At 26.0% G+C, this 27,064-nt stretch overlaps 6 protein-coding genes across 6 annotated transcripts; 3 read left to right on the top strand and 3 right to left on the bottom strand.

The window, feature by feature from the left end:
• Positions 1 to 1,978: 1,978 nt before the first annotated feature.
• Phum_PHUM240590 (uncharacterized protein) lies at positions 1,979 to 3,117 on the top strand (the record flags this gene model as incomplete). Its single annotated transcript, XM_002426138.1, has 3 exons — positions 1,979 to 2,002; positions 2,462 to 2,621; positions 2,705 to 3,117. 3 exons carry the CDS (start codon positions 1,979 to 1,981, stop codon positions 3,115 to 3,117), a joined length of 597 nt encoding a protein of 198 aa, XP_002426183.1.
• A 1,735-nt stretch (positions 3,118 to 4,852) lies between these two features.
• Positions 4,853 to 5,979, bottom strand: Phum_PHUM240600 (retinal protein, putative; the record flags this gene model as incomplete). The annotated part of the gene is made up of 5 exons (XM_002426139.1): positions 5,818 to 5,979; positions 5,551 to 5,745; positions 5,332 to 5,446; positions 5,079 to 5,251; positions 4,853 to 4,983 (listed from the first exon to the last, which is right to left on the bottom strand). Exons 1-5 carry the CDS (start codon positions 5,906 to 5,908, stop codon positions 4,853 to 4,855), a joined length of 705 nt encoding a protein of 234 aa, XP_002426184.1. The 5' UTR covers positions 5,909 to 5,979.
• A 574-nt stretch (positions 5,980 to 6,553) lies between these two features.
• On the bottom strand, positions 6,554 to 10,264 carry Phum_PHUM240610 (heat shock protein 70 HSP70 interacting protein, putative; the record flags this gene model as incomplete). Its single annotated transcript, XM_002426140.1, has 10 exons — positions 6,554 to 7,360; positions 7,462 to 7,656; positions 7,731 to 7,912; positions 8,002 to 8,317; positions 8,405 to 8,611; positions 8,710 to 8,936; positions 9,091 to 9,229; positions 9,306 to 9,532; positions 9,623 to 9,858; positions 9,966 to 10,264. 10 exons carry the CDS (start codon positions 10,262 to 10,264, stop codon positions 6,554 to 6,556), a joined length of 2,835 nt encoding a protein of 944 aa, XP_002426185.1.
• An 896-nt stretch (positions 10,265 to 11,160) lies between these two features.
• On the top strand, positions 11,161 to 21,868 carry Phum_PHUM240620 (ankyrin repeat and FYVE domain-containing protein, putative; the record flags this gene model as incomplete). The annotated part of the gene is made up of 15 exons (XM_002426141.1): positions 11,161 to 11,766; positions 17,728 to 17,893; positions 18,126 to 18,387; positions 18,465 to 18,660; positions 18,854 to 19,119; positions 19,207 to 19,524; positions 19,625 to 19,798; positions 19,882 to 20,022; positions 20,102 to 20,231; positions 20,321 to 20,521; positions 20,613 to 20,807; positions 20,881 to 21,053; positions 21,153 to 21,325; positions 21,409 to 21,646; positions 21,739 to 21,868. The coding sequence occupies 15 exons, from the start codon at positions 11,161 to 11,163 to the stop codon at positions 21,866 to 21,868; spliced, it is 3,369 nt and encodes a 1,122-aa protein (XP_002426186.1).
• A 922-nt stretch (positions 21,869 to 22,790) lies between these two features.
• On the bottom strand, positions 22,791 to 23,280 carry Phum_PHUM240630 (ubiquinol-cytochrome c reductase complex 11 kDa protein, putative; the record flags this gene model as incomplete). Its single annotated transcript, XM_002426142.1, has 3 exons — positions 22,791 to 22,961; positions 23,068 to 23,151; positions 23,260 to 23,280. The coding sequence occupies 3 exons, from the start codon at positions 23,278 to 23,280 to the stop codon at positions 22,791 to 22,793; spliced, it is 276 nt and encodes a 91-aa protein (XP_002426187.1).
• A 1,019-nt stretch (positions 23,281 to 24,299) lies between these two features.
• On the top strand, positions 24,300 to 24,911 carry Phum_PHUM240640 (uncharacterized protein; the record flags this gene model as incomplete). Its single annotated transcript, XM_002426143.1, has 2 exons — positions 24,300 to 24,548; positions 24,630 to 24,911. 2 exons carry the CDS (start codon positions 24,300 to 24,302, stop codon positions 24,909 to 24,911), a joined length of 531 nt encoding a protein of 176 aa, XP_002426188.1.
• Positions 24,912 to 27,064: the final 2,153 nt, after the last annotated feature.

Below are 27,064 nucleotides of genomic sequence, written 5' to 3' on the forward strand. Positions count from 1 at the left end.
TAAGTAAATAAAAAAAAATTTTACAATTATTTTTTTTTTTGCATCCCGGTGCCTTTTAATAATAAATTGTATTATTATTATTCGGGTCTTATTGTAATATTAATTTAAAAAAAAAAAAAAAAAAAAAAATGAATAATTTTTATTTGATGTGTTAATGTTTAATAATTATTCAAACCATGTGCCAAACTTATTAAATATTTAATTCTTTATTAATTTTTAACGTGCGCCAAAATTTTTTTTTAAATTTTTTGCACTTCTTCATTAGTTCTTGATAATAATAATATTTAAAATATTAAAAATTATTAAATTGTAATCTTTTCAAATTTTAAATGGATAAAATTAAATTTTTTCAATTTTTTTTTTTGCACATAAACAAAATTTTGCTCTAATTTTATAGTCTAATCGAAATTCATTTAATTCAAATCATTCAAAATTAGAAAAAAATAATAATAATAATATAATCTACAAATTTTTTATTTTATATTATTTTAATTTGTACTTTACAAAAGAAAAAGTGTACTTAAATTTTTTATTTTTAGTGTTTAATTTAGTTAAGAAAATTTTATTTTATAATTTAAACGTTTTTAATTTTTTTTTTTTATATATAAAATATATTTTAAATAAATTTAATTTTTTTTTATATATTTTTATCAATTTAAGTAAATTTTTTTATGAACGGATAATGTTTGTGTAAAAAAAAATATTTTTTATAGGATATAAATATTATTATTTACTATTTATAGAATAAATTACTCTTTTAAATAAATTTCCTTGTTTGTTTGTTTGTTTGTTTAAATATTAATTTATCAGAAAAATTTTAAAAAAATAATATTAAAAATATGTTATTAATAATATTTATTATCGGGTTTTAAAATTATTATTATGATTATTTTAAGTATTTATATATTATTAAAAATTATTAATTTAATTTGTTAACTTTTAATGTATTTTAATCGTTTTTTTCAGATACTTGTTGAAATAGGATTTTAGTAATATTTGATGAAGCCAAGGTCGACGAGTAGTCATCCAATGTGTGTTTGTTGTTGTTGTTGTTGTTCTCGTGCAATTCCTGGAATTTGATTATCGTCCTTTCGTGTGAAATGGAAAATTCATTTAGTCCCATCAAGACCGTATGTTACGTCTTTCCACAACGTCAGGTAAGTTTATTATTATTTTATTTTTTTTATTTTTCACGCTTTATTTAAAAGTTTATTAATTATTTTCTTTAATATTAATATAGAGGCTATTTAAAAAAATTAATAATGAATTGGAAAAATTATTAAATTTTCATTTAAAAAAAAAAAAAAAAAAATTTTTTTGAAATATTACCTCATTGAACGATGACCGATTGAAATTTTATTTTCTTTCTATTAATTTTTTTTAATTTGAATTAAATTGTTTTTGAAAATAATTTTTTAGTTTATTTAACTTCCAATTGATGAAGAGAAATATACTAAATTTTTTGTTTTTAGTAAAGATTTTATTAAAATTTTATATTTATTGGGAAAGGTTTTAAGTGATGAAAATAATCCCCCAATGCCCTGAATCATTTTCCTTATAATGCGTGTTGTAGTAGTAACGATTAAATTTTTTTTTTAGTTATAAATTACGATTAATTAATTATATATTTAAAAAAAAAAAACAAGTTTTAAAAAAAATTTTCTCATGTTTTTTAACTTTTTAAGTGTCAAAAGGTAAAACACATTTAAATATCTCAGTGCGTGGGACTTTAGTTGCATAATTTTTTGTGAGAAATGTGATATCTTTACGAGTTCTGAAAAAAAAAAAAAAAATTTTTTTGTTTTAATAAATCCTTCTTTATAATCCTTGAACTTAAGTTTTTTTTTTTTTTTTTATTTAATTTTTTTTTTTTTTTTGCGTCATTGACAAACGATATAGTTATAATATGTTAAAATAGAACTTTCACTTTTCAGTTTTTGTTTGTTTGGTGATACTGTGACATATCGCAATTCAAACTATGGATTATGTAACAAAAACGGCGGTAAGTTTTTTTTTCTTTTTTTTTAATAACAATTATTTCGTTTTAATTATTTTTATTTTATTATTTACAGTTTTTATATTATCTGATGATTCCGTTAAAAAAAAACTCGACAAACAAAGACACTTAATATTGTTAGTAACGTTTTCATAACATTTTAATTTCAATTTCGTTTTAAGTTGGCAGTACTGTTGGCAGTACTGTTGGCTAAACTGTTTTTTTTTTAGTTGACGTTAAAATGTCGTTGATGAAAGGTGTAAACTTTGTGCTAGTAAAAAAATTAAAGATTTACGTTAATTATTTATTAAGTTAATATTTATTTCTTAATTTAATTTTATTTTAATATTTTCTCTTTAAAATTGAATAAGTAATGTGCCATTTTTTTTATTTTTTCTATAATTTATTCAGTGTTTTAAAACTTGTGAAAATTTCTAACGATATTTAACGGATTTTTAATTACAGTTTTTTGTGTGCGCTTTGTGGTGGAGTGCTTTAGCTGGACAAGTTTATGATGAAACACCACCGCCTAAGCCGTATGTTTTCAGTTACAGTGCTGGAAGGATGCCTGGACACGTAGATAGAGTACATAGCGAAGTTGGCGACGAATATGGGAGAATTAGAGGTTTGTCATTGATTTTACTTCCTTAAATAAATTTTTGAAATTTGTAAAGAAAAACCTTTTTTGTAATTGTAATGTACTAACAGGTTCTTATTCATATGTGGACCCCAGACAACAAGTTCGTACTGTAGAATATCTAGCAGATCAGAATGGTTTTCAACCTCTTTTAATAACTAACCCAACACAAGACACAAGAGCTGTACAAAATGCTAAAACCAAACATTATGTTTTATACAATCAAATAGCTGCAGCTCACCAAAGAGAGGCGGAAGAAAGGGGCCATACCGAAACATTTGAAGACTATTCTGACGATGACTCTGGTTTTGATCCTAACTTATTAATAAGTCACCCTCAAGACACACCAGTTGTTGAAAGAGCCAAATTGAAACATTATGATTTGTATAATAAAATAGCATTAGAACATGCTAAAATTGCTGCTGAAAGAGGAGACTATGAACAAAATTCATCAAAAGAAGACATTGTAAAAATCGGTTATTGAAAGTTTTATTCGAGAGAAATAAAAACAACTTAAATATATTAATAATTTGAAATGGACAAAATTTTTCATTTTTTTTTTCGGCTCTTAAATTTTAAAAATTAAATAAAATTAAATATAAAATAGTACAATTTTTACAATAATATAAATATTACCATTTTTTTTAATATATTTATTTGATTTTCCTCATCAAATTTTATTAAATTATGTTTTTTTTTTTTTTTAAATCGGAAAAACTTTAAGGAAAATTAAATTTGATTTTATAATAAGATTCAAAACCATATATATATTTAAAAAATAAAATAACAGTATTTTATTATCATTATTATTATTACTTAAACTATTCTTCACACATTTTTTTACTTAATAATTATTATTTAAATTTAAATACCTATTATTATTATTTTAAATAGTTAGTCCAACTATAATAATTAAAAAAAAAAAACACAAAATCACATTTGAAAAAAAAACACCAGAAATTTTTTTTTTTTTTTTTTTTTTTACAAAATATTATATTATTAATAAATATAATTTCAATTTTTTTTCAGGAAATATACAAGAAAAAGTTATTTAAATAAATAATTTATACACACACACACGTAAGTAAAATAAATACAACAAAAAATAAATATTAAAAAATTTTTATCAACAATATAAAACGAAAAAAAAAAAATTTTAAATGCTAACTTTTTTTTTTTTTTTTACTAACATTAATTTAAAACATTTTTTTTTTTTTCGTAAGGGTCCCTTTGTTTTATTGTTTAATAATAATTATATTTTTAATATATATATATAAAAAATTACAACATATGTACATTAAAATAAAATAATAACTTTTTTTAATTTAGTTAAAATACTACTGCGGCTACTACTACTACGTGATTCATATTAAGATCCATATTCACGTGAAATGTGTTGTTATTTAACGGTAAGTTTTTTTAATTTTTTTAAATTTTTTTTTTATAAATAATTTAATTTAATTTTTTTTAGTTGATAATTTTTGTTATATGAGAGGATATTCGTTGTCTCGAAATTTTCATTTTTTTTTTTTTTATCCAACATTAAATTCCTATTTAATTTATAACGGTTAAAAGAAATTTTTTTTTTTTGATAGCAACATCATTAAAAATTGCGAATCAATACTCTTTTTTTTTTTAAATTTTACAATTAATAAATTAATTCACACAAATAATTATTTAAGTGCAACATAATGAACTTTTGATACTTTTTTAAGGCATTATTTTCCATTTTATTTTATTAATAAATTTATTATTAAAATTAATAATTTAAATAAAGGTGATGAGTAAGTAAATTACAAATAACAGCTTCCTTATGAGTGTGTGTTATAAAAAAATAAAGCGCTAATCATTTTTTGGTATCTTGTCAAATTAAAAATTAATAATATTTATTATTATTATCATTAAAAATTAATGATAATGATAATTTAACAATAAATGAGTAATAAATCAATGTCGTTACCAAAACGACTGCAAAAAAAAAAAAAAAAAAAAAAGGTTGAATAAATGCAAATAAATTGTCTTTTTAATAGTCAAGCAGAAAGTTTTCAAGAAACAAAATTCCCTGCCCTGAGATCTAAATTAAATTTAATATCATAATAATTCATAATTGCCATAAATATGTTAATTAACGACAAAATTTTTTTTTTTTTTTTTTTCCCCAACTTTTTTTTTATAAATTTCATAATTATAATACTACTAATTTTATTTTTGAATTTTCTTTAGGGTTGTTTGTTTAAATTTAATCCACCATCATATGCATAATCGGCCTTATTATGCATAACTAATTTATCATCCACAAAATAAAAGCTGTCCGATTTTGTTTCGAACGGATGCGAAATCATTTCTTTCACTAAAAAAAAATTTACATATAGGTGTATTTAAAAAAAAACAGAAAATAACATATAATTAATAATCATGTGTTTTTTTTTAAATAGGATTAATTACCTAGCTCTGGATCTAAAACTGGAAATTCATATATGTGTTCACAAGTATTTTTGCTATTAGGTATACAAAAACCAAAATCGAAATCGAATGTTTTTAAAAGCTTGTTTCTAAAAAAGTGACGTTCAATCATTCTAAAATTATGAATGGGTTGAGCTCCAACAGTAAATTCCACCCTAAAAATTCATTGTATTTAATTAATTATCTTATAATTTTTATTTTTAATTACTAAATTAATAAAATTTAAAAATCTTACGTTGCTCCAACAGTCTTCAATTTAAGAAAATGTGGAGTAAACTGATACCTTACAAATCTACCCGCATTAGGATCTGACTCTTCAATTTCGCTGTCTCCTTCATGCTCATCTGTATCTAATACATAATTGTTATCGATTTAAATATATCATGCATTAACCTATTTTATTATTCTTTAACATTATTGAGTATTTTATTAAATTACCACACAAGTTACTTACCAGATGAAGATATTGTAGGTTTGGCTATCTCAAATAAAACAATTCCAGTTCCCAAATCCCTAATTTTAAATCTGGTAAAGTCGATTTGATAAATATTTGCTTCCGGAGTGCAAAGGTAACAATCCGTAATTTTTGATAAGCGTAAAACATCTTCTGGAGTAACGTATTCCTTATTTTGCAGGTATTCTTCAGTCACTAAAAATATAAAACATTTTTTTTTATTAAGTTGCTTGGTTTTGTAAAAAAGTAAACATTGCAATTAGTTACCAGGTTCAAACATTGTTTCTTTTTTTGATTTTGTACTTCTGATTCCAACATTATTTTTCTTTATCGGAGCGTTATTACTTACAACACTCATTTCGTAGATGATAAACTTAACTAAAAAATTTTTCACCTTTTTAATAAATATATTAATTTTTTAAATAAACTATAGCCCCAGTATATTTTAATTTAGTAAATTTAATATGTCAGTCGTCTGCTTTAAAGTGACACCTTTTATCGAGATGTATTCAAATCATTTTAAAACCTTTTAGTTATTCCTTGCAAAAATTTAAATTAACTTTTCCGTTTAAAAATTGTTATAGTTGTTTTTTTTTTTTTTTTAAATGTATTGTGTAGGATTACAAAATAAATAAATTAACGTACAAATCATTAAATTATTATAATAACAAACAATGATAAAATTTAATTGATTCAAATATTATAAACTTTAACAATACTTTTAATGGAGTCTTACAAAACTTTAGGTTAGTAAAAACTAATACTTTTTTTTTAACGTAAAAATACTAATAATTAATTTACATTTCATTTTATTTACTAATTTAAGTTAATAATTTCACACTTCATTAGTTTATTTGTATTTAAAACAAAAAAAAATGAACACACTCATTTCTAAATAATAAAATCTAATAAATAAAATTTGTCAGGGGGTAATACTGCATAAAATTAGGCACTCTTAAGGTTAGTTACAAAAAAAAAAAACATTACAAAACTGTTTTCTATTTTACTCCAAATCTGGCATATCAGGATCATCTGCCGCAGAACTCTGAGCTAAATTATCAGAATTATCAATTTTTTTAATTAATTTTAATTCTTCTGCCATTTTTAAAGCCTCATTGGCTAAATCTTTAATTTTTGTGTCATTTAATTTGGTCAACGCCATAAGAACATCCATGACATTAGTTTCTATTAATTTTTTTGCTAATTCAATATCATGCTTGAAAATATTCATGACAATGGCTAAACCTCTATGTTGAATAGCAGAATTTTGATTTGAAAGTAAATATTGAAATATTTCCAGCCAGTTTGTCACATTGAAAAGTTTTTTGCAACATATTTTACTGACGGAAGTTAACATTGCTAGAGCCCCAGATGCTGCCTCCACTGTTTCCAAATCTTCTTCAAAACAAAGCAAAAATAAATATTTTGTCTTATCATTTTCTCCTTCGTAATTCTCTATAATGCTTTCTTCAACGATTAGGTTGGTTATAACCTGCGTGGAAGCTCTTCGAAGTAGAACATGATCTTCAAACATGTATGCTTCAATTTTGTGCAAACCATTTTCTTTTAAAATTCTTTGTCTCACACTCGAAGACACTGATGCAAGATTACAAAGGGCCATTAATGCTTCAAAATTTTCTAGGGCACTACAATCTGGATGTAGTAAATTTAACAAGGGCCGAATGACTTCCAGCATACGTTGTCCAGGAAAAGCAACCTCTGGGTTGATGGATATTCCGATTCTGGCCAATGCTTGAGATGCTTGTTTTTTTCCATTCTGCGTACCTTTCAATGACAAAGGTAATAACGCCTGGAAATTAATAATAAGGATTGAATTGTTAAATTATGTAAGTAGTAATAATTATTGTAGATAATGCAATTAATTACATATAATCAGATTATTAAAATTACCTTGGCACCCCCTTGTTGAACAACCAAACCCCTTAGATCTTGCTGGCCACATATTGCATTAAAAACTCTACTAATTAATTCTTTCGAATTATCACTGTCTGTCTTTGCTAAAGCAACCAAAGCTGGTGTAATACCTTCTTTAGCTAAAATTTCAACTCTTTTCGTAACAAAGTCTGGATCGTCAAATTCATGCTCCTAAAAAATTTTATTTTTTTCAATAAAAAGTAATTTAATATTATTTTAAATTTAATAAATGTAAATAGACCAACTTGAGGGATATGATGTTTTGCAAACTTTGCCAATTCGACCATTTCTGGCAGTATTTCTTGCTTTTCATAAGCGTTCACCAAATTAACGAACGTGGTTACAACCCCGTAAACAACCATTTGTTCACCACTTTTTGCAAGCTCTAACAATGCTTGTAGGGCACGTTTATCTTCGATTAGAATTTCTAAAAAAGTTCAATGAAAGTTTATGTATCATTTAGGTATCATTGCAATTAATATTAGTCGATTTTTTATAATAGTAAATATATTTTACCTTTAACTTCTGCATCTAATGTTAGATAACTGAGTCCCTCCGCGGCCCATCGTCTAGAATCTATATTTTTAGAATTATCAATTAAATATCTTCTGCATGCCTCTGCAAGTTTTTTAGTAACACCTTCTTCTAAAGGTCTAATACTAGCATCAGAACCACCACTCGCTCCCAATTTGCACAGTCCTACCAGAGCTCTCACTTTAATACCATCATCATTAGAATTGTATAATTTTTTTAAAATGCTGACGCCTTGACTTACTATTGTAGACACCTTATCTTTTTTTGATGCAGCGGCTATGATGCATTCACATGCTACCTATATTTCAAAAAATAATTTCTTTATCTATTACTCTGAATTATTTAAACGACTAAAACATGGTAAAAAAAAAAAAAATTTGATTACTCTTTGATGTAAAACATTCTCCGATGCAGCCATGGCTAAAATCATTTCTATTTTTCCCTCTTTTGCAATTATTGTATTTCCAACATCGACCGGACCCAAAAGTAAAGCAGTGATGGCAGAAATTGCACATACTTTATCATCCAAATCGGGACTCAACCATTGTTCTTTGATAAACTCTTCTACAGAATTTAAATAACTCTGTCGAGCCTAAAATTTATTCAAATAGTAGTTTTAAAAAATTAATAATAATATCGACAGATGATTAGAATCACCATAAAATTATTTTTATAATTCAAACATTATACTTTGTCATAATACATGTTCTCGTAGATTCTACTCAAGCAAACTGATGCTATATTTTTAGTGTTATTCGTTATTTCCATAGCAGACTCATATTTAAATTCTTGTAAATGAGAAGAAACTTTCAAAATTCTTTGAACGCCACCAATTTCGACTAAACGTTCCGCCCAGTTAATAGCAGTGTAATGAACATTACGAGTAATTAATTCTAAAATAGCATCTCTTGCCAAGCCTAAAAATGAATCAAAGATAACAATGCTTTATAAACAGTGTTTTTTTTGAATTACCAAAAATAGTTAAATGTTTTATAATTTAGTTTATTTAAAAAATTATATGAATAATATATAAAATTTAAAAAAAAAAAAAAAAACCCTCGACAATATTACCTGATAAAGTGCAACTGGTTGTACTATTCACCAAGGCAGTTAAAACTTCATCAATTTCTTTCATATTTTCTTTACATAATTCTTCATTAGGTTTACTATCAATTTTGTTGTCAAGTCCACTGAGTGTATTTAAAATGGTCTAGAATGTCAAATTTTAAAGTTTTCCTTACACCTGTCTTATTTATTAAAAAAAAAAAATTTAATTTTGTTTTTACCTGAATGCAATATTGTCCAGCACTGACTTTTTCAGCATTTTTACTGTTAAGCAAATCGATAAACCAGTTGATTCCTAAATCTTGCATTATGAGTTTCTTCACTTTAAAAACATCCACTTTGCATAATTCGGAAATGATTCGAATTATAGTCACTTCAATACTTTCATTTTTTTCCGATTTAAGCAAGTTAACTAATTTGGAAAATTCATTCCAAATAATCTGTCCCCCTAAAATTTATGCACTAACGTATTAAAAACTAATTTTTTCAATTAACATTTATACTAACTAAAAAAAAATTGAAATTAACAATAAATTACCTGTTTTTTCTCTGGCCAAAGTCAATAAATTATTAAAAGCTGTTTCCCTTTTTTCGCCAACTACTTCCGAGTTATTTATTAATTCAAACATTTTATGTACTTTATTACTTGTTAAATTATTTTCATATTGTCGTTTTTGTACTATTTTATGAAGTCTTTCCAAGACTGGTTGAATTGCTTTGTTTGTTGGCTCACATTCGAGTACAGCTCTAGCATCTCTGTATGCTTCTTCATATCTAAAATTTCATTTATGAAAATGTAACTTGTGTAATACTTCATTCCTAATATCTTTTACCTTATTCAAATTTACCATAAAACCCATTATTAGACTTCATCTTCTAACCTTTCTAAATATTCAAGTGCTTGACATCTTCGAAATAAAGCCTTCGGATCTTTGGGTAAAATTTCGAGTGCAGCATCAGCATCTTTTACAGCAAGTTCATAATTTTTTAATTTGATGTGAGCAGCAGCTCTATTTTTATAATACACTGCTTTTTCAGCAGATTCTTCCCGGGTGCATTCGATAGCATTGCCGTACAACTTAACAGCAGCTTCGAAATTGTTATTTTTAAACTGCAGATTACCTTCTTCCTTAAAGTCAACAGCAGAAAGTAATTTTTTGTTATCTGAACAAGAATTCATTTTGCAAGTGATAAAAAGACTTTAAAAAAACAATTGGAACACAATATTTTTTGTAGTTAAATTTTAAAAAAAATTTTACATAATGATTTTCAAAATGCAAGGTTTATAATTAGAAAAGTGAAACTGAAATAGTAAAAGTTCGAGCTTTTTAATAAGCATGTGCTTTTGTTGTCTTTAATATGTTTTTGTAATGTTTTGAAACATTCGGCGTAAAATTTCTAAAATTATTTGTAAAAGTTGGGTACAGAATAACTTGTGTAAAACAGGTAATTTTATTCAGTTATCTCGGATTTAATAAAAATTATTGAAATTTTGTAATATAAAACTAAAATATTAAATCTGGATTAAAAACAAGGCATTTTACTTAAATGTTAATTCATTATAATTAGAGTTAGTATGGCGGTAGTGGGTGTTTTCTTAAAATGACGCTTATCTCAATTAATTTGAATAAATAATTTGACAATATTTTCAAAGTATTAAATTAATAATTATTTAAAACGAGATGTAAAATGCTTTGGAGTTTATTAAATTTTAAGAAATTTAAAAAAAAAAGAGAATTTAAGAATTTAAATACTGCAAATTTAAACTGATTCAATTATTTTTTTTTTTTAAATAAATTCAAATAAATTTTAATATAGTTATTACAGTGACAATTAAATACTATTTGGGTTAAGTTTTCTTTTGTGAATGTTAACATTCTTTCATCTTTTCAATAAGCTTTATTTTAACAAATTATTTTAAAATATTTTATTTAATAAACTGTACTGCATCTTTTTATGACAGTAATTTCAGTAAAAAGTTTTAATTGATTGTTCTATTTAATTATATTTAATTTTGTTGCAGATTAAAAAATACATAACTAATAATTATTATTATTATTAAATCGAGGAATAAAAATGAACGATGATAAAGAAGAACTTTTAAATGAACTTTTACAAGTTTTGTCAAGGTGTTATGGAAGTGATAAATTTAGTGATTTAACGATAAAATTAAAAAATGGGGTTTTCAATGCTCATAGATTAATTTTGTATGCGAGAGGTGATAATTGGTCGACAACCCCATTGTCACAAATTAGTAGTTTAAACTGGGAACACATTGATGCCGAAATAAGTATAGCAATATTAAAGTGGGTTTACACATTTGAAATTGATTTGCCTTCAAATGAAGAATTTGTTTTAAATTTAATGAAAAATGCGGGTTCATTTAAATTAAAAAATTTGTGTAAAATATGCGAAAGAAAATTAATCGAATTTAGTTGCTTTGATAATTGTATCAAATTTTATACAATCGCCGGTGAAATAGGTGCAACACTGTTAAAAAATCATTGTGCCGGGTTAATCAGTAGAAATTGGAGTAGTTTCACTGCCAAAGATTTTAAAGATACTAATGCAAAATGGCTTTATCAACTATTGAAAACAAATGCCGAATATCCGCTACATTCTGCAGTCAAATTCCAAAGATTAGATTTAGTTGAATGGCATTTAAATGAAAACAAAGGAGAGGTGAGTGAAAACATTTATCAATTATACAACATTTATTCTTTAAGTAATTAGAAAATATATATTTTTCATTTGATCAAATTTGCATAATCGCATATGGACATAACACAAAATAATTATGAAATTTTGTCTCGCCGCTTTACTCAAGACATATTAAACATGCATTTTTTATTTTTGTGACAAATCAAATATATTAAAAAGCTACTTTACATCTTAATAATTTATCAAGCCATGATTAACATGATTTTTTACAATTACTTTTTCCCCACAGTTACAAATTAAGTTTTATCGTTTTAAATTTGTTTTTAATAGTGATGAAATCTTTTATTCGAAAACAATTTAAAAAAAAAAAAAAATATTATTTTATATACATGTATATATATATCACAAAATAATTATCTTATCTAAGACTTCTTATATATTTGACAGTATTAAATACGAATATCACAGTCATAACATCTGTATGAGATAAATTATCTTTTGTAGATTGAGCACTGTTGCACAAATTGCTATCACAGTAACAATACAATTCGGAATTTGTTCTTAAACCTGCACTATTATCCGTTTCCTGACACCCGGATTTGTAAATATCTTTCTGAACGGATTCTTCCATTCTCCATTGTCCTTCGACATAGGTTTGATGTACATATTTTTGAGGAGCACAGTCTCTAACCGATATTTCAACTGATTCTGTAAAAAAAAAAGAGAAATTTTTAAACGCAGTCATTATTATTTAAAAAAAAAAAAAAAAAAAAGTTTGTATTTAATTTTAGACTTACTACCATCCTGTAGAGGGAGATTGAATGTTTTTTTCATGCAAAATGTCGAATATGGACAATCAACAATGTATTTTCTAGAATAGTCAAATTGTGAACATAATTTTGACGTTTGATTTGACGATTGTGGGGGGGGTATGGTACATTGGTAACAAGACAAACTAACGCAGTTCGTTACTTTAAAAAAAAAACAAAAAAAAGATTAAATTTTTTTTTGTTATTTACACGCCCCCCCCTACTTTTTAATAATTTAAAAGACAAAAGAAAAATAAGTTTTGTGATAAAAAAGATAAGTATTCATTTTATGATTTTGTTTTTCCCGCAAAGTTTAGGCCGGAAAAAAAAAAATTAAAAAAAAAAAAAAAAAAAATTTAGGACATCCGTTTAAAAAAAAAAAAAAAAATCGAAAATCCCCCTCGAAAAATGTTTTTTTTTTTTTTTTATCTAATCGAAAAACACAGAAAATTTCGCATTCGTATATCTACGTAAATTGAGTCGACATAATTTTTTTTTTTTTTTTCACTTTTTTTATCTGTGATAAATAATGTAATATTTTTAAAAAAAAAAAAAATTATTGGATTTAAATACTTTAAAAATATTTAAAAATTTTTATTTAACAAAGTTAAAAGTTTCAAAAGGGGAAAAACATGAAAATTTTTTACAGGTTTTCGAATTTGAGAAAATTTTTTTTTTTTATTGATTTTTTGTTTATCCTTTCCTAATTCGACACATTTTTTTTTTTTTTTTTTTTTTTGTTTAATGCTTCAATAGTTTATTACAGGAAATTAAAAAAATTGTTTTCCAACTTTTTTCTGTAAACGCAGGTTCGCAGGTTTTTTAATTCAGGGAACGGTAATTTTTTTTAAAAATAACCTTCGAACTTTTAATAACTCGACCTCGGTTTTATTTTTTTTTTTTTATTTTGGCATGTTTTTTATCTGTAAATCAAAAAATCCTACATTTGATTCCCTGTCAAATTTATTTATTTATTTATTTTTTTCACAAACGTTTTCAATCAAATAAATAAAAACTCACCCGATTGCAGTAAAAGAGCTGCAGTTAGTAATATGGAACCGTTTTCACTAAAAAAAGGCATCCTCCACATTTTTTCTTTTTTTTTTTTAAAAAATATATAATTACAAATTTTTCGTTACACGTAATGCGACAGCTTAAATGCTGTCGCTCGATTTAATTATGAAATCCTATCAACTCATCTGCAAAAATAAAAATTTATGTATAAACGACTTTGAAACAAAAAAAAAAAGTAATTTTTGTTCAGTTTCTCTAGGGGGGAAAATATTTATTAAAATATAAATAATTATTTTTAAAAGAAAACATAAACCTTTAGGTTCTTTAGGTTAGGCTCTAATATTTATAACCTTGATTTGACATAAATAATAATAATAATAATAATTGTTTGTCGAATGTCGAATAAATATGGTTTTTGTCGTTTTTAAGAGAGAAAATATCGTTGAAAATTTTCTAGTTAATAATAATAATAATAATAATAATAATGTGTAATTAATTCGTTGGTTTTCCATTTTGATTTTCCAAAAATAGAAAAACAAATGAAATCATTTCGAAAATTCAACGTACTTTTTAGTTTTTTACCTTTTCAGACTAATTTTTTTTTGTCTAAAAGTTTATTAATAAACGTTAAATTCAATTTTAAATTTAAATTTTCGGTTTAATTTCGATTTAGTAAGTCATGACATAATATTTTATTTTTTTATTTTTTTACCGATACATATTTATTTTAATAAAAAAAACTTACGATAATTAATTAATTGTAGTAGGTTTTTTTTTTTTATAATATCGAATTCGTTAAAAAATAAGTCACTGTCATTTTTTTTAAAAATAAAATGAGCGTCGTCGTCGTATTTCTGTTAACGTCCGACATATTTGTTGTTTAAAATCCGTGAAGGAAAAAAATTAATTTTATCTGTTTTTTTCCCCCCTCGGTGTTCAGTTTACGTGACTACAATGAATTTTCTATTGATTTGATAATTTTCCAAAAAAAAAATTTCAGACTTTTTGTCGTCACAATTTGTTTGTTTTTAGCAAGTTTAAAAAAAAAAAAAAAAAAAAAAGAAAAGAAAATTCAAAATGGAGGATTTGAATCAAATTTTTTACGATTTCGTCAGAAAAATTAACCGACGGTTACGCACATTTTAAATGTTTTAATTTAACCCCATCATCGAATTCATTAACTCGTTCGTTGTGATTATTATTATTATTATTATTATTACGTCTTCCGTTTAAAATCCAAAATGAAATTTTCTTTTTTAAAAAAAAAAAAAAAAAAAAAAAAAAACCTAAAGTCAAATTTGAAATTTTTCAAGGTTTATTTAAGATGTCGAAGATGTAGAAGAAAAGAGTGAAAGGTTGTGTGATACGAAGGTTGTTAGGTTGGCAAATAATTTCAACCTAATAAAACTTGATTTTTTTGTGCTTTATTATTATTATTATTATTATTTTGCTTTTGCATACAAGACTAAATATGTAAAAAATATGACAATGAAAAGTTGATTTAGTTGCAAAAAAAAAATGACCTAGTAACATTTTAACCCATATATATATATATAAAATCGAAGGATGGTCAATTTTTTTTTTAGCTGCGATTTAATGGGGTTGCAATGTCAAAGGTTAATTTTTAAATAGGTTAATAATTTCACTTTTTATTTTATTTTATTTTTAATAAAGGATTAAAAAAAAGGTCTGTAAAAGGAAAAGATGACGAACGGATTGTTTGTCACCCTCGTTAGTTGTTTAATTTAAAAAAATAAACCGTTTATTAAGCGTTTATTACCATTTATAAAGCTGAGAGAATAAATAAATAAATAAATAAAAGTTTTGAATGAAATTAATAATGTACATGTATATAGAGTTTGTTTCCCCCCCCGTTCCCCTCCCCCGCACCCACCCCAACGGGAAAATCAATTTTAATGTGATCGTGTTTCCCCCCCCCTTCTAGAAACAATCGCGAATATATGTAATAAAATTATTATTATTATTATTATTATTATTTTTAACGACGGTTAAAATACGGTTACAAAATTATTATAACTGTTTATTACGGCGGGTAATGATGAAAAGGAAAATGGGGGGGAGGGGAGGGGAAATGAATTTGCGTGCTCCTTGGTTAATTTTTATTTTTTTGACGTTTCGCTTACGGAATTAAATTTAAAAAAAAAAAAAATAAAAATAAAAATTTTCCTCCGATGATGTCGTAAAACGATTTTCGCATCGGAAAATTTGTGAAAATCGTCGTTATGTAAATATATATAATTATTTTAATTGGTTTACAAAATTTTCTTTTTTTCAAAAGTAATAGTCGTTAAATGTTTTTCCACGGAAATTTTCTTTTATTTAAAATTGACCATCTCAGTCAGTCACTGATTGATTGATTGATTGATTGATTGACTCATGAACGAGAGTCTTTCTTAGTCATTCATTCAGTTGAAAATTCTTTTTTTAATATAGATTTTCACGTTATTTATATGGGAAATGGAAAGTTATTATGACGTGTATTAGTCGAAGGCCATCACGGTTATCAGAGTGTGAAAATTTTTTTTTTTTTTTTTTGAATACTTTTAACATATGAAAAATAATAATAATAATAATAATAATAATAATAATAATAATAATAATAATAATAATAATAATAATAATAATTACATTACAAGTTCAAAAAACTGCACAGTTCATTACGGTTGTTTTTTTTCTCTCTCTCTCTCTCTCTCTACCATGCGTAAAAATGTTGTCAAATTTATTATTATCATTATTATTATTACATTCTCTCTACCCATGGGTACCTCATTTTTTTCTTATTCGAGAGTAAAGAAAAAAAAATTTTAAATGTAAAAAAAAAAAAAAAATTAAAGGTGAATCAGAATCACAATGCGAATCGCGTCCACGCAAATAATAATAATAATAATAATAATAATAATAATAATAATAATAATAAAATATTTTTTTATAAAAAAAAAAAAATAAATATTCATTATAAATGTTACTCACATAATAGGTAGGGTGTATGTTTTCTCTCGATATATGGCATTGCCATAAAGCCTACAAACGAGATTTTTCTTTTATGTCGTCCACATAAAATATATATATCCTGTTTTATTTGAAAAAAAAATAAAATAAAATAAAAAAATTTTTTTTTAAATATGGCGACAAACCCGGTCGTGAATTCACTTTACCAAAAATAATAATAATAATCCGTTTGTTTTAATAAAAATATATACGTGCATTTTTTTTTTTTTTTTTTTTGTTTAAAGATCAAAATAACATTGGTTTAAAAATAAATATTTATTAATTTTATTTAATAAATTGGTTACCGGCTTTTATTATTATTATTATTATTATTATTATTATTTAATGAATTATTTATTATTGTTACGAATCGTTATTGACCTCATTTTTTAAGTAAAATGACAAATAATTATTAGGAATTGCCTTTTTTTTAATTTTATTTTATTTTATTTAAAAAATAATATATTTTTTGTTTTTTGATGAAAAATAATTTTTAAAATAGAATCGGGGGAGGGGGGGGGGGAAGGAAAATTTTTAAATTTACAAACCTTTTTTTTTTTTTTATTCATTCATAATGATTCATTTTTTTCTTATGCTTTTTTTTTTTGTCGTTTTATATATTTAACTGATAATTAACTGTTTTTGTTCTTTGCACTGCACTGCACTGCACGCACACGCACACTCACGCACATATAATTAGTGATTACACATGCATGTGTGGATATATATGTGCGTGTATATCACGTTGATAAAAAAAAAAAAAAAAAAAAAAATGAATTCGATGCACATTTAATAAAATCTCTCGACACACTGACTCAATTGAAACATGTGGTTACGATGAAAACCGAGTTCTTATGTGCAATAACCGTGATGGTGATGGTGATGGTGATGGTGGTAGTGGTGGTGGGAGATCAGCTGTCTATTTAGTTTTGTGGTCAATGACTTGCCCTTGTAAATGTTTTTTTTTCTTCTTCTTTTTCTTCTTCAATTATAGGAAGTAACGGTTTCCTCATATTAAAATTATTAAATATTTTTGTGTTTCCTTTTGTAAAAAAAAAAAAAAAAAAAAAATAATACTTTTCTTGGATTTTTTTTCGTAATAATAACACATATATGTCTTGGATTTAATTTTTTTTTTTTTTTTTTACAGGTAGCCAAAATAATAAATCAATTGGATAAAGATGGAAATTTACCGCTCGGTTTGGCTTTGTCCGATAAGCAAACGCCCATAGCTAAAATATTATGCGAATTTAAAGCTGACGTGAATGCAAAAGATCAAAACGGTTGGAGTCTTTTGCAAAGAGCCATACAAAGAGGTATAAATTTTGATTTTTGGCTTATTATTATTATTATTATTATTATCGGATAAAGTTTGTCGTTGGAGGGGTTCAAATCATACGAAGAAGTTTATCTGTTATAATATACATAAAGTTGATAAATCACGTTAGAGCATATATATATATATATATATATATATATATATACCTCGTCGCCATTAATTAAATAATCGATCATCCTCCTAATTTTTTTTTTTTTTTTTTTTCAAAGGCGATGATTATTCTGCCGAATTTTTGATATCCCACAACGCGGATGTGTTTTGTGTGACACCGGAAACGTTGGACACGTGTCTTCATTTGGTTTGTGCTCACGGTGAATCCATACTTTCGTGCGACGAACCCAATGGACATTTTTCTCCCGTTGGATCTTTTAAAAATGAAATTTCCCTGGATATCACAAATAAAATGGCTCACATTGCGAAAATTTTAATCGAAAAGGGGGTTGATCCGTCGAAAAAAAATGCTGTCGGATTGTGAGTGATCAAGCTCCATTTCAATCGTATTTTTTTTTTTTTTTTTTTTTTTTTTTTTTAATCGAATTTATTTCCAGCACTCCTCTTCACGTGGCCATAATGACAAAAAATGCAAAAGTTTTTAACATTTTACTGGAAGAAGAATCCGTGGATGTGAATGCTAAAACTGCAAAAGGTTTTCCTCCTTTGTGGTATGCTTTGTATCAAACAAAACATTTTGATGGTGAAAGTTTTGCAAAAAAATTGCTGCTCAAAGGCGCCAAAGCAGATATTGTAAGTGTGTGTGTGTGCGTGCGTGTGTGTGTGTGTGTGTAATAAATTTAACATGCGTAACTAATCATTCATGGATTGAAAATCGATTTGATTCGAGAATGATTGCATAATTTAAAATCAATTTTTTAATTCACATAAACAACTTGTATAATAAATTCTTTTGTTTTTTTTTTTTTTTTTTTTTTCACAATAGGTGTGTTCGGATAAAAGCGAAACTCTATTGCAATTAATTATATTAAAAAATTTTGAAAATGCTGCCTTATTTCTTTTGGAATACATTCCTTCTGACGTAGTCAATGTTAATCACATGAATAAATACGGAGAGACTGCATTGCATTTGGCCACGATATTCGGTCATACTAGATTAGTTTTAAATTTATTAAAATTAGGCGCAAATGTTAATATTGAAACCATTTCGTCGAAGAGTACAAATTTTCAAAATGGCGATGAATATTCGGGGTAATTTTAATTATTACAATTTATAAATCGATGGAGGTAAAAAGTAATAAGATTCATTTCAATTATGTAATTTGTATAATTTCTCAGATATAAACACACTTGTCTTCATTACGCAATAATTCAACGTCAAATTAAAGTTTTAGAAGTTCTTATAAATTATCATTTGGAAAATAAAACATCCAAATACAGTTTGGATTGTAATTTAAAAGACTCAAAGGGCAACACACCCTTGTCTTTATCAATCATCCAAAGATTCAAGGAAGCCATACCATTATTATTGAAAGGAGGAGCTGATATCAATGTGAAAAATTCAGAAGGATTAACAGTTTTGCATCAGGCAATTATAAACGGTTTAAGTGATATTGCAATTTTTTTGTTGAATAACGGAGCCGACATTAATTTAACGTAATAATTTTTTTTGTTTACGTTTGAAAATTAACGTAACGTTAATTAAATTAAAGTCTGCACGATTTCAAATAAAAAAAAAAAATGTTTATAATTACAGAACCAAAGATGGATTGAGTCCACTTCATTTAAGCATAGATCATCATCTGCCAAATGTGGTCGATGCCTTATGCAGGCATGGAGTTGACATGTCCGTTCCTAATCAGAGAAAGCAATGCCCATTATGGGCCGCATTATCGAGTGGACAAGACGATATCGCTCTTATTCTCGTTAGGTATAATTGTAAAAAAAAATTACCTTAAATGAGTAAAAAAAAAAAAGAAAAATAAAACTAATTTTAATTATTTTCTTTTACAGAAATGGCGTCGATACGGATGCTTGGGGAGAAGGACCCGAAGGATGCTATCAAACTTTGCTACACAAAGCCATCGATGAAAGTAGTCAACACATAGCAAAATTTTTAATTCAAAATGGATGCGATCTTGATACTCCAAGGCGGTAAGTATAATATCTAAGAGGTTTTTTTCAATTAATGAAATTAAAAAGAAAACATTTTAATGAATTTTACAATTTTTAGACCCTCTCCCGAAGGAAAGGGAGGAGATGAATCTCATGATGGATGCACACCTTTACATTTATGTTGTCAATGGGGTTTGGTAGATGTCGTTCAAACTTTACTAGAACATGGTGCTTTCATAAATAAAACGGTGAGAATCAAAAAAAAATTTTTTTTTTTTTTTTTTTTTTTTTTTTTAATAAGTAAAGTTTTAATAATTAATTATAATTTTTGTTCAAGGATTCCGAGGGAAAAAGTCCGTTACATTTAGCCATCGAAAACCAACACAAAGACATAATCTCACTTCTTTTATGTCATCCAAGTATAGATTTGACAATAAGAGATAAAAAAGGTTTGACTCCGTTTGCTGCAGCTTTAACTTTCAGGAATAACAAAGCGGCTCAAGCCATTTTGGATAAATTACCGTCAGCAGCAGAACAAGTAAATATTTTCAAATTATTAAATTTTGTATATTTTAATAATAATAATAATATTTATTATTTCGTACGTTTTTTTTTTTTTTCTCTTTCAGTTTAACAATAAGGGCCAAAATTTTCTCCACGTAGCTTTACAAAATAATCAAGTTGAAAACGTTTTATTTTTATTGTCAATAAAAGTGGATGTTAATTCCAGAGTGAAAGATTCCACACAAACTCCTCCCCTTCATTTGGCGGCTGCAGGAGGAAATGAAGTTCTCGTTAGAAGTTTAATTTTATCTGGTGCAAAAGTTGGTACCATTTGAAATGGGTCATGGTTTTCTCTTATTATTATTTTGGATAAGTTTATTTTTTTTTTAATAGGTTAATGAAGTTGACGGTTACAAACAAACAGCATTGCACATTGCTGCCAGCAAGGGTCACGCCGTGGTTGTGAGCGCTTTGCTACAAAATGAAGCTTTACCGGATCTATGCGATACGGATGGTAACAATCCTCTTCACATTGCTTGCAAAGAAGGTCATCTGGCAGTAGCCAGGTACGTAATTAGTTTTTTTTTCATATATTGAAAAAACAAAATGAGTTTTAGTAATTTAAAAATGATTTCCCCTCCCTCCTCCCCCCATTACGAATATAGAGTGCTTTTGACGGAATCGAATTTAGAAGCCGATATGATTAACATAAAAGGTCACAATCCATTACACGTACTCGCTATTTACGGTAAAGAAAATGCTGCCGCCATTTGTAATCTTTTCATCGAGACAATATCCGATTTTCCATTAGATAAACAAGACTTGGATGGGAATACAGGTATTCGATTTGAAAATGAATTAACCATCGATACAAAAATTTATTTCGATAAAATTAATTTTTGTTTATTTGTTTCGTTTTAGCTTTGTTGCTTGCCTACATGAAAGGAAAGGGTAACTTGTGTAGATGTTTGGTAAAAGCGGGCGCATGTTTGGGTTGCATGAATCGTGACGGCGTCACTTTATTTAATTATCAAGTTGCCACAAAACAATTGCTTACAAGTCTTTTGGACAGTTTGGAACGCGAACCTCCCTGGTCCACGGGTGATATATGTTTAGAATGCGGGAATGAATTTAAATTTACGATGAGAAGACATCATTGGTAGGTTGCAATCATGATTTTTTTTTTTTAATGTTTCTCAACGTCTTTCAAAAATTGATTTGTCCGTTTAAAAATTTTTTGTTTTCTTTCAGCCGCCATTGTGGCCGTTTATTATGTCATAAATGCTCAGAATTACATACGCCAATAATAAAATTTAACATATGTAGACCGACTAGAGTATGCGAAGTTTGTTTTGAAGTAATTCAAGGAGGAGCTTCTTAACTAAACAGTTATTTAAATTACAAAAATTGTTACTAATTTTAATTTTTAATTATTAAAAAAAAAAAAAAGAACATCAATATTTAAATTAATGAATAAATGTTTCATTTTGTGCTTAAGCTTAAAAAGTGTCATTAGAATTTTTTTTAGTAACAAAAAAAATGTGTAACGAACCAAGGAATAAAAAAATTATTATTATTATTATTATTATTATTTTTTTTTATATTAACAAGTTTTTGCTTGTTTTTAATAAAAGCATAGCAGAATTCTTGTTAATCGGAAAATTGTGATATAATATTAACAGTGAAAAGTCATGAAGGATTATGAAAATTTAATAATTATTTTTGTATATTTATTAAGTTGTTTTGTTTAATTTAAATCAGTTTATTATTATTATTATTTGTTTTTTTCTTTAACTCAAGGCAAAATATATTATTTATCAAGAAATATTTATATATATATATATATATATAGGTTTATTTAATAAAAAAAAATGTCAGTTTGGCTTCAAATTTTTACATACTTAATTATATTGAATTAATAATTCATCATTTATTACATCCTATCAATGAAATATTTATATGTATATATATAAATAGTTTTTTTTTTTTGTAAATTTGCAATTACAATTTTCTATTTTAAGAAAACTAACAAATTTTTTAATTAAATAATGTTTCTACTAAATTATTTTGCTGAAAAACTAATATATAAATTTCATCACATTAAAAATAAAAGTTAATTATCAGATTTCGAAATAAATTAAAAAATCCATTCTTGCTTACATTTTATAAATTCTATGAAAAAATTTATATGTAACTTTATAATGTGAAAATAAAAAAAAAAATCAAAAGGAAACGAATCATTTTTATAAAAATTTAAATTGTAGTAAATTTCAGCAAAATAATGTGTTTCATTTCATACGAGTTTATTTCAATTTAGAAAATAAATCTTTTGAAACACAGTGATCTAAACAATTAACAAAATCAATCATTTCTTCATGACAAGATTCAGCTGTTTTGGTTCTAGATGTTACTCTTTCATTACATTCTTCCAATTTATCATACCATTTGGCACACTCACCATTCTGACATTGGTGCTAATAATAAGAAATTTAAAACGTTAACTTAAAATTTTAATGGTCAACTTAATTGGTATTATTTATTTTTAAAGTAGTACTAATGCTACCCTTTGTAAATACTTACCCTTAAATGAACTTGTGGATCTGATGTTTCATCTAAATCATCTGCTTTTACAACTGGAAAAATTCGAGTTAACGAAGAAGAAATCTGAAATAATTGAACAAAGTGAATAAAGTATATTATAAAAATTACAAAACAAATTGTACAAGAAAACTACATTTCTTTATTAAAAGAAATAAAAAAAAAAACACCAACCTTTTTAAAAAATTCTTCCATTTTTTTTTTTTACTAATAAATAACCTTAGTACGATAAGAAAAAATTTAATGTGAAAAAAAATAAGTTAATTAATCTTTAAAAAAAAAAAATAATGTTTCGAAACTTATTTCTCCACGCCTTAATATGCCTTGCGTTAGAAACAGAGTAATGGCTCATCTTTGCATTGAACGCAAACATAATAATGGGTAAGTTTTTATTGTTCTCATACAATTTATAATCTATTTTATTATTTAAATACATAATTGAACATAATATGTACTTGGGATTATTATGTAAAAAATTTTATTTAATGTTTTCTAAATAACGCTTGTAATTATTTAATTAACGATTTTAAATTTGTTCAAATTTTATATAATTTACTATTTAATTTTTAAAAAATTTTATTTTTTACATTTTATTTTAGCTTAATTTTAATTATGGTTCGTATTCATTATGGTAAAAAATAAGTAAAGGGGAAATTTTTTATATTTTAATTAAATAAATACAAACATGTTTACATCTTAGGGTTTCCGCCATCTTGGCGGCTCATTTTTATTGAAATAATTTATATTAAGGGTGACCCAAGAAATGGTTTTCTAATAAGTTAAATTTCCATAATTTCGATTTAAACTCCAGTAAGTTTTATTTGTATCAAAAGTTTTTTTTTTAAATTAGTCTAAACTAACATTTCTAACCTAACCTTAATTGGTTATATTTGTAAACTAAAAATTTCAGTTTTTTTTTTTTTTTTTTTTTTTAAAATAAAGGTTTAAATATTTGTTGTCAAATTATTATCAACAAATAGATTTTTAAATAAGAATTTTTAATTTCACGTTATTAACATTTTTTATAAAAATATTCACAGCAATCAATCAAATTTAAGCAAAATTTACTTTATTCAGTGTTAGAATAACATGTCTAAAAATATTATTATTAAAATTTGTTGTATTGTATTTTTAAATTGTTTTTATTTTTTTCTATAATGTAGTAATATAAAAATATAAAGTTTTATTTTAGATGGTGTAGATGATTTTTGAATATGGAAAATCGAGGGCATCATCATCACCATGGCTCACATGGACATAGTAGTCATAATACAAAAGGCAAAAATTACAAAATGCTCGCTGATCCATTCATAGTAAAAGGAGCGACAAAGCTTTACAGGTATGATGGTCTTGTCCCTGGAGATTCTACATACCCTCCAGTTACTCCAAAAGATCCAAGGCCACCTCTTACATGGATATGGGCCAGAATGGAGACTCTGGATTTACCTGTGCCAAGATTTAAGGTAAAACTACAAAATGTTAAATATTTTGTTTATTCTTTTACATTAGAAAATTTTATTAATTTTTATTTGTTATTAATACAGATTGATTTAAATTATGTTGGAGAACCTCCATCATTGGAAGTAACAGTTTCTAACTTAAATGACAATATTGATAAACAATTTTTGACTGATATGGTAAATAAATTTGGGGAACAAGAAGAGCTCATTATTTACTATCATCCTGTTACAAATAAACATCTTGGGCTTGCTAGAATAGTTTTTATGGAAGTTTCGTCTGCAAAGCAATGTGTGGCCAATCTCAATAATAAATCAGTTATGGGAAAGCAGTTACAAGTTTTTTTAGACCCATTTGGTAAGAAATAATAAAAACATTTTATTAATTTTAAACAATATATTTTTTTTTCATACAAATTATTTCTTAAATTAACTTTTCTTAGTCATAAATAAATTCGACTAATATTTTTGATTAAATGTTGCTAATTATTTTTATACCAATTTAAAAAATTTTTAAATTAATTGATGTCAAGCATTATTTAATTAATTATTTTTCATTTTAGGAGAAGAATGCAGAAAAAAATATACTGAATTAACCGCGGAAAAGAAGCCTACAGTGCCTGAAGTAGACAAGCAAAATTTAGTTCTAGGAGATAAATTGGGACTCGATTCCAAATTGGCCGAGGATACATCTGACAAATTAATAATTGATAAAAATCATGCAAAAGGTAAAGATTTGGACTACTATTCTCCGAGGTATAATGACGACAAATGGGATAGTAGAGACGGAAAGAAAAAAGAAAAACGGGGTAAAAGAGACAAGTATAGAGATAAAGACAGAGATAGAGATAAAAGGGAAGATTCTTATAATCGAACATCACATAGAAGTGATTTTACTTCTAATTCAACATCAACGCCAAATTCTAGTGTTGCGAGTTCAGATCTAGGATACGGTAAGATACAAATTACATATATTTATTTTTTTTTCATTTATTGATAATGTAATAATAAAATTTAAAAAATATTTTTTTTTTAGGAACAGCACCTAGTGAGTCAAATTATCCAAATTTTAGTCATCCTCCTCCAACTCATATTCCCCCTCCTAATCACGTTGTAAGTGGTGTTTACCCTTCATATCCTGCCCCGGCTTTTGCTCCTCCTTTTCATGGGCCTCATCAGGGAGGATACGTACCTCCACCTCCTACACAACATTGGGCTCCTACTCATTGGGATCCCCACTGGGCTCCACCTATTCACCGTCCAATACAACCGCAACCTCCTAATTGGTCGCATCCGCGCCCTCCAGGATTTATCAGTCCTCCTTCTCAAAGTATTAACAACACTACGAGGAAAAATTCAGTTGAGGAAGAAAATACACTCGATTTAGATACCCGAATAGAACTGTTATTAAAAGGAAAAGGTATGTCTCTTCAAAATGCAATTTGAAAAAAAATTTTTTTTTTTTTTTTTCCCACTATTTTGTTATTTTTTGATTTTTAGGAATCGCTCCGCCATTTTTACAATTAGGAATAAGTGATGAATCTGAGAACGAAGATGAGAAATCCAACGAAAGCAAAAAAACATTATCTAAAAGTAAAAAACATGCAAAAGCAGCGAAAGAAGATGTTCCTTCAAAAGCAGAACCATCTCCTCCTCCGCCTCCGCCAGGGGAAGAGCCACCTCCGCCACCTCCAACACCATCACCATCCCCTCCAATAGATCCAGATGCACCTCTTTCAATTCCACCTAGTCCTTTTCTGTCCGAAGAAATTTATCACTACTGGCACGATTTAGCCATCGAAAATATACTGAAAGCCAAATTGAAAGAACTGGAAGAAACTGAAGGGTTGGTTAATAGGTTACATCTTGAATCTGATAAAGTTTCTGAAATTTCTAGTTCTGAGGATGAGATATTATACGGGGAACCGAGCGAATCGCCTAAGCAAATAAATCGGAAAAAAAAAGACGATAAGAATGACGATCAAATGTCATTGTCTAGTCTTAGTTCCGGTGAGGAAAAAATAGAGGACATGTCTTCTGTTAACAATTTCATACCTACTGATCTCTACAGTTCATACACTAATCATTTTAATAGTAATTTATATAACAGTGCATCTAATCAATTTATTGACCATCAAACCAACAGTCAAAATCATTTTATGCCTCCTAGTAATAATTTTGTAAATTTTATGCATCCTCCTCAAAATTTTAATAATGATCCGTACTTTTGGAGGGGGGGTTACGTTCCAGGCTACCCGCCAATGATAAACAACCTGCAAAACGTTCCTAATTTTCCGCCAAATTTTCCTCCTCCAAATGGTCCCTATCAAGGTTCACTGGGTAAAAAAGGAGAAGAGAAGCAGCGTGATGGAGAAAATCCTCATATGGCTACCATACAGTAAGAAAAATTAAAAATTTGATGAATAATAATAATAATTCTTCCTTTTGTTAATTTATTTATTTATTTATTTTTTTGTTATAGTGCCGTCTTTACGAAAATTACGAATGATGTGAAAGCAATT

The sequence above is a fragment of the Pediculus humanus genome, genomic scaffold (genome assembly GCF_000006295.1).
Source record: "Pediculus humanus corporis 1103172107612 genomic scaffold, whole genome shotgun sequence".
In the NCBI taxonomy this organism is placed as follows: domain Eukaryota; kingdom Metazoa; phylum Arthropoda; class Insecta; order Psocodea; family Pediculidae; genus Pediculus; species Pediculus humanus.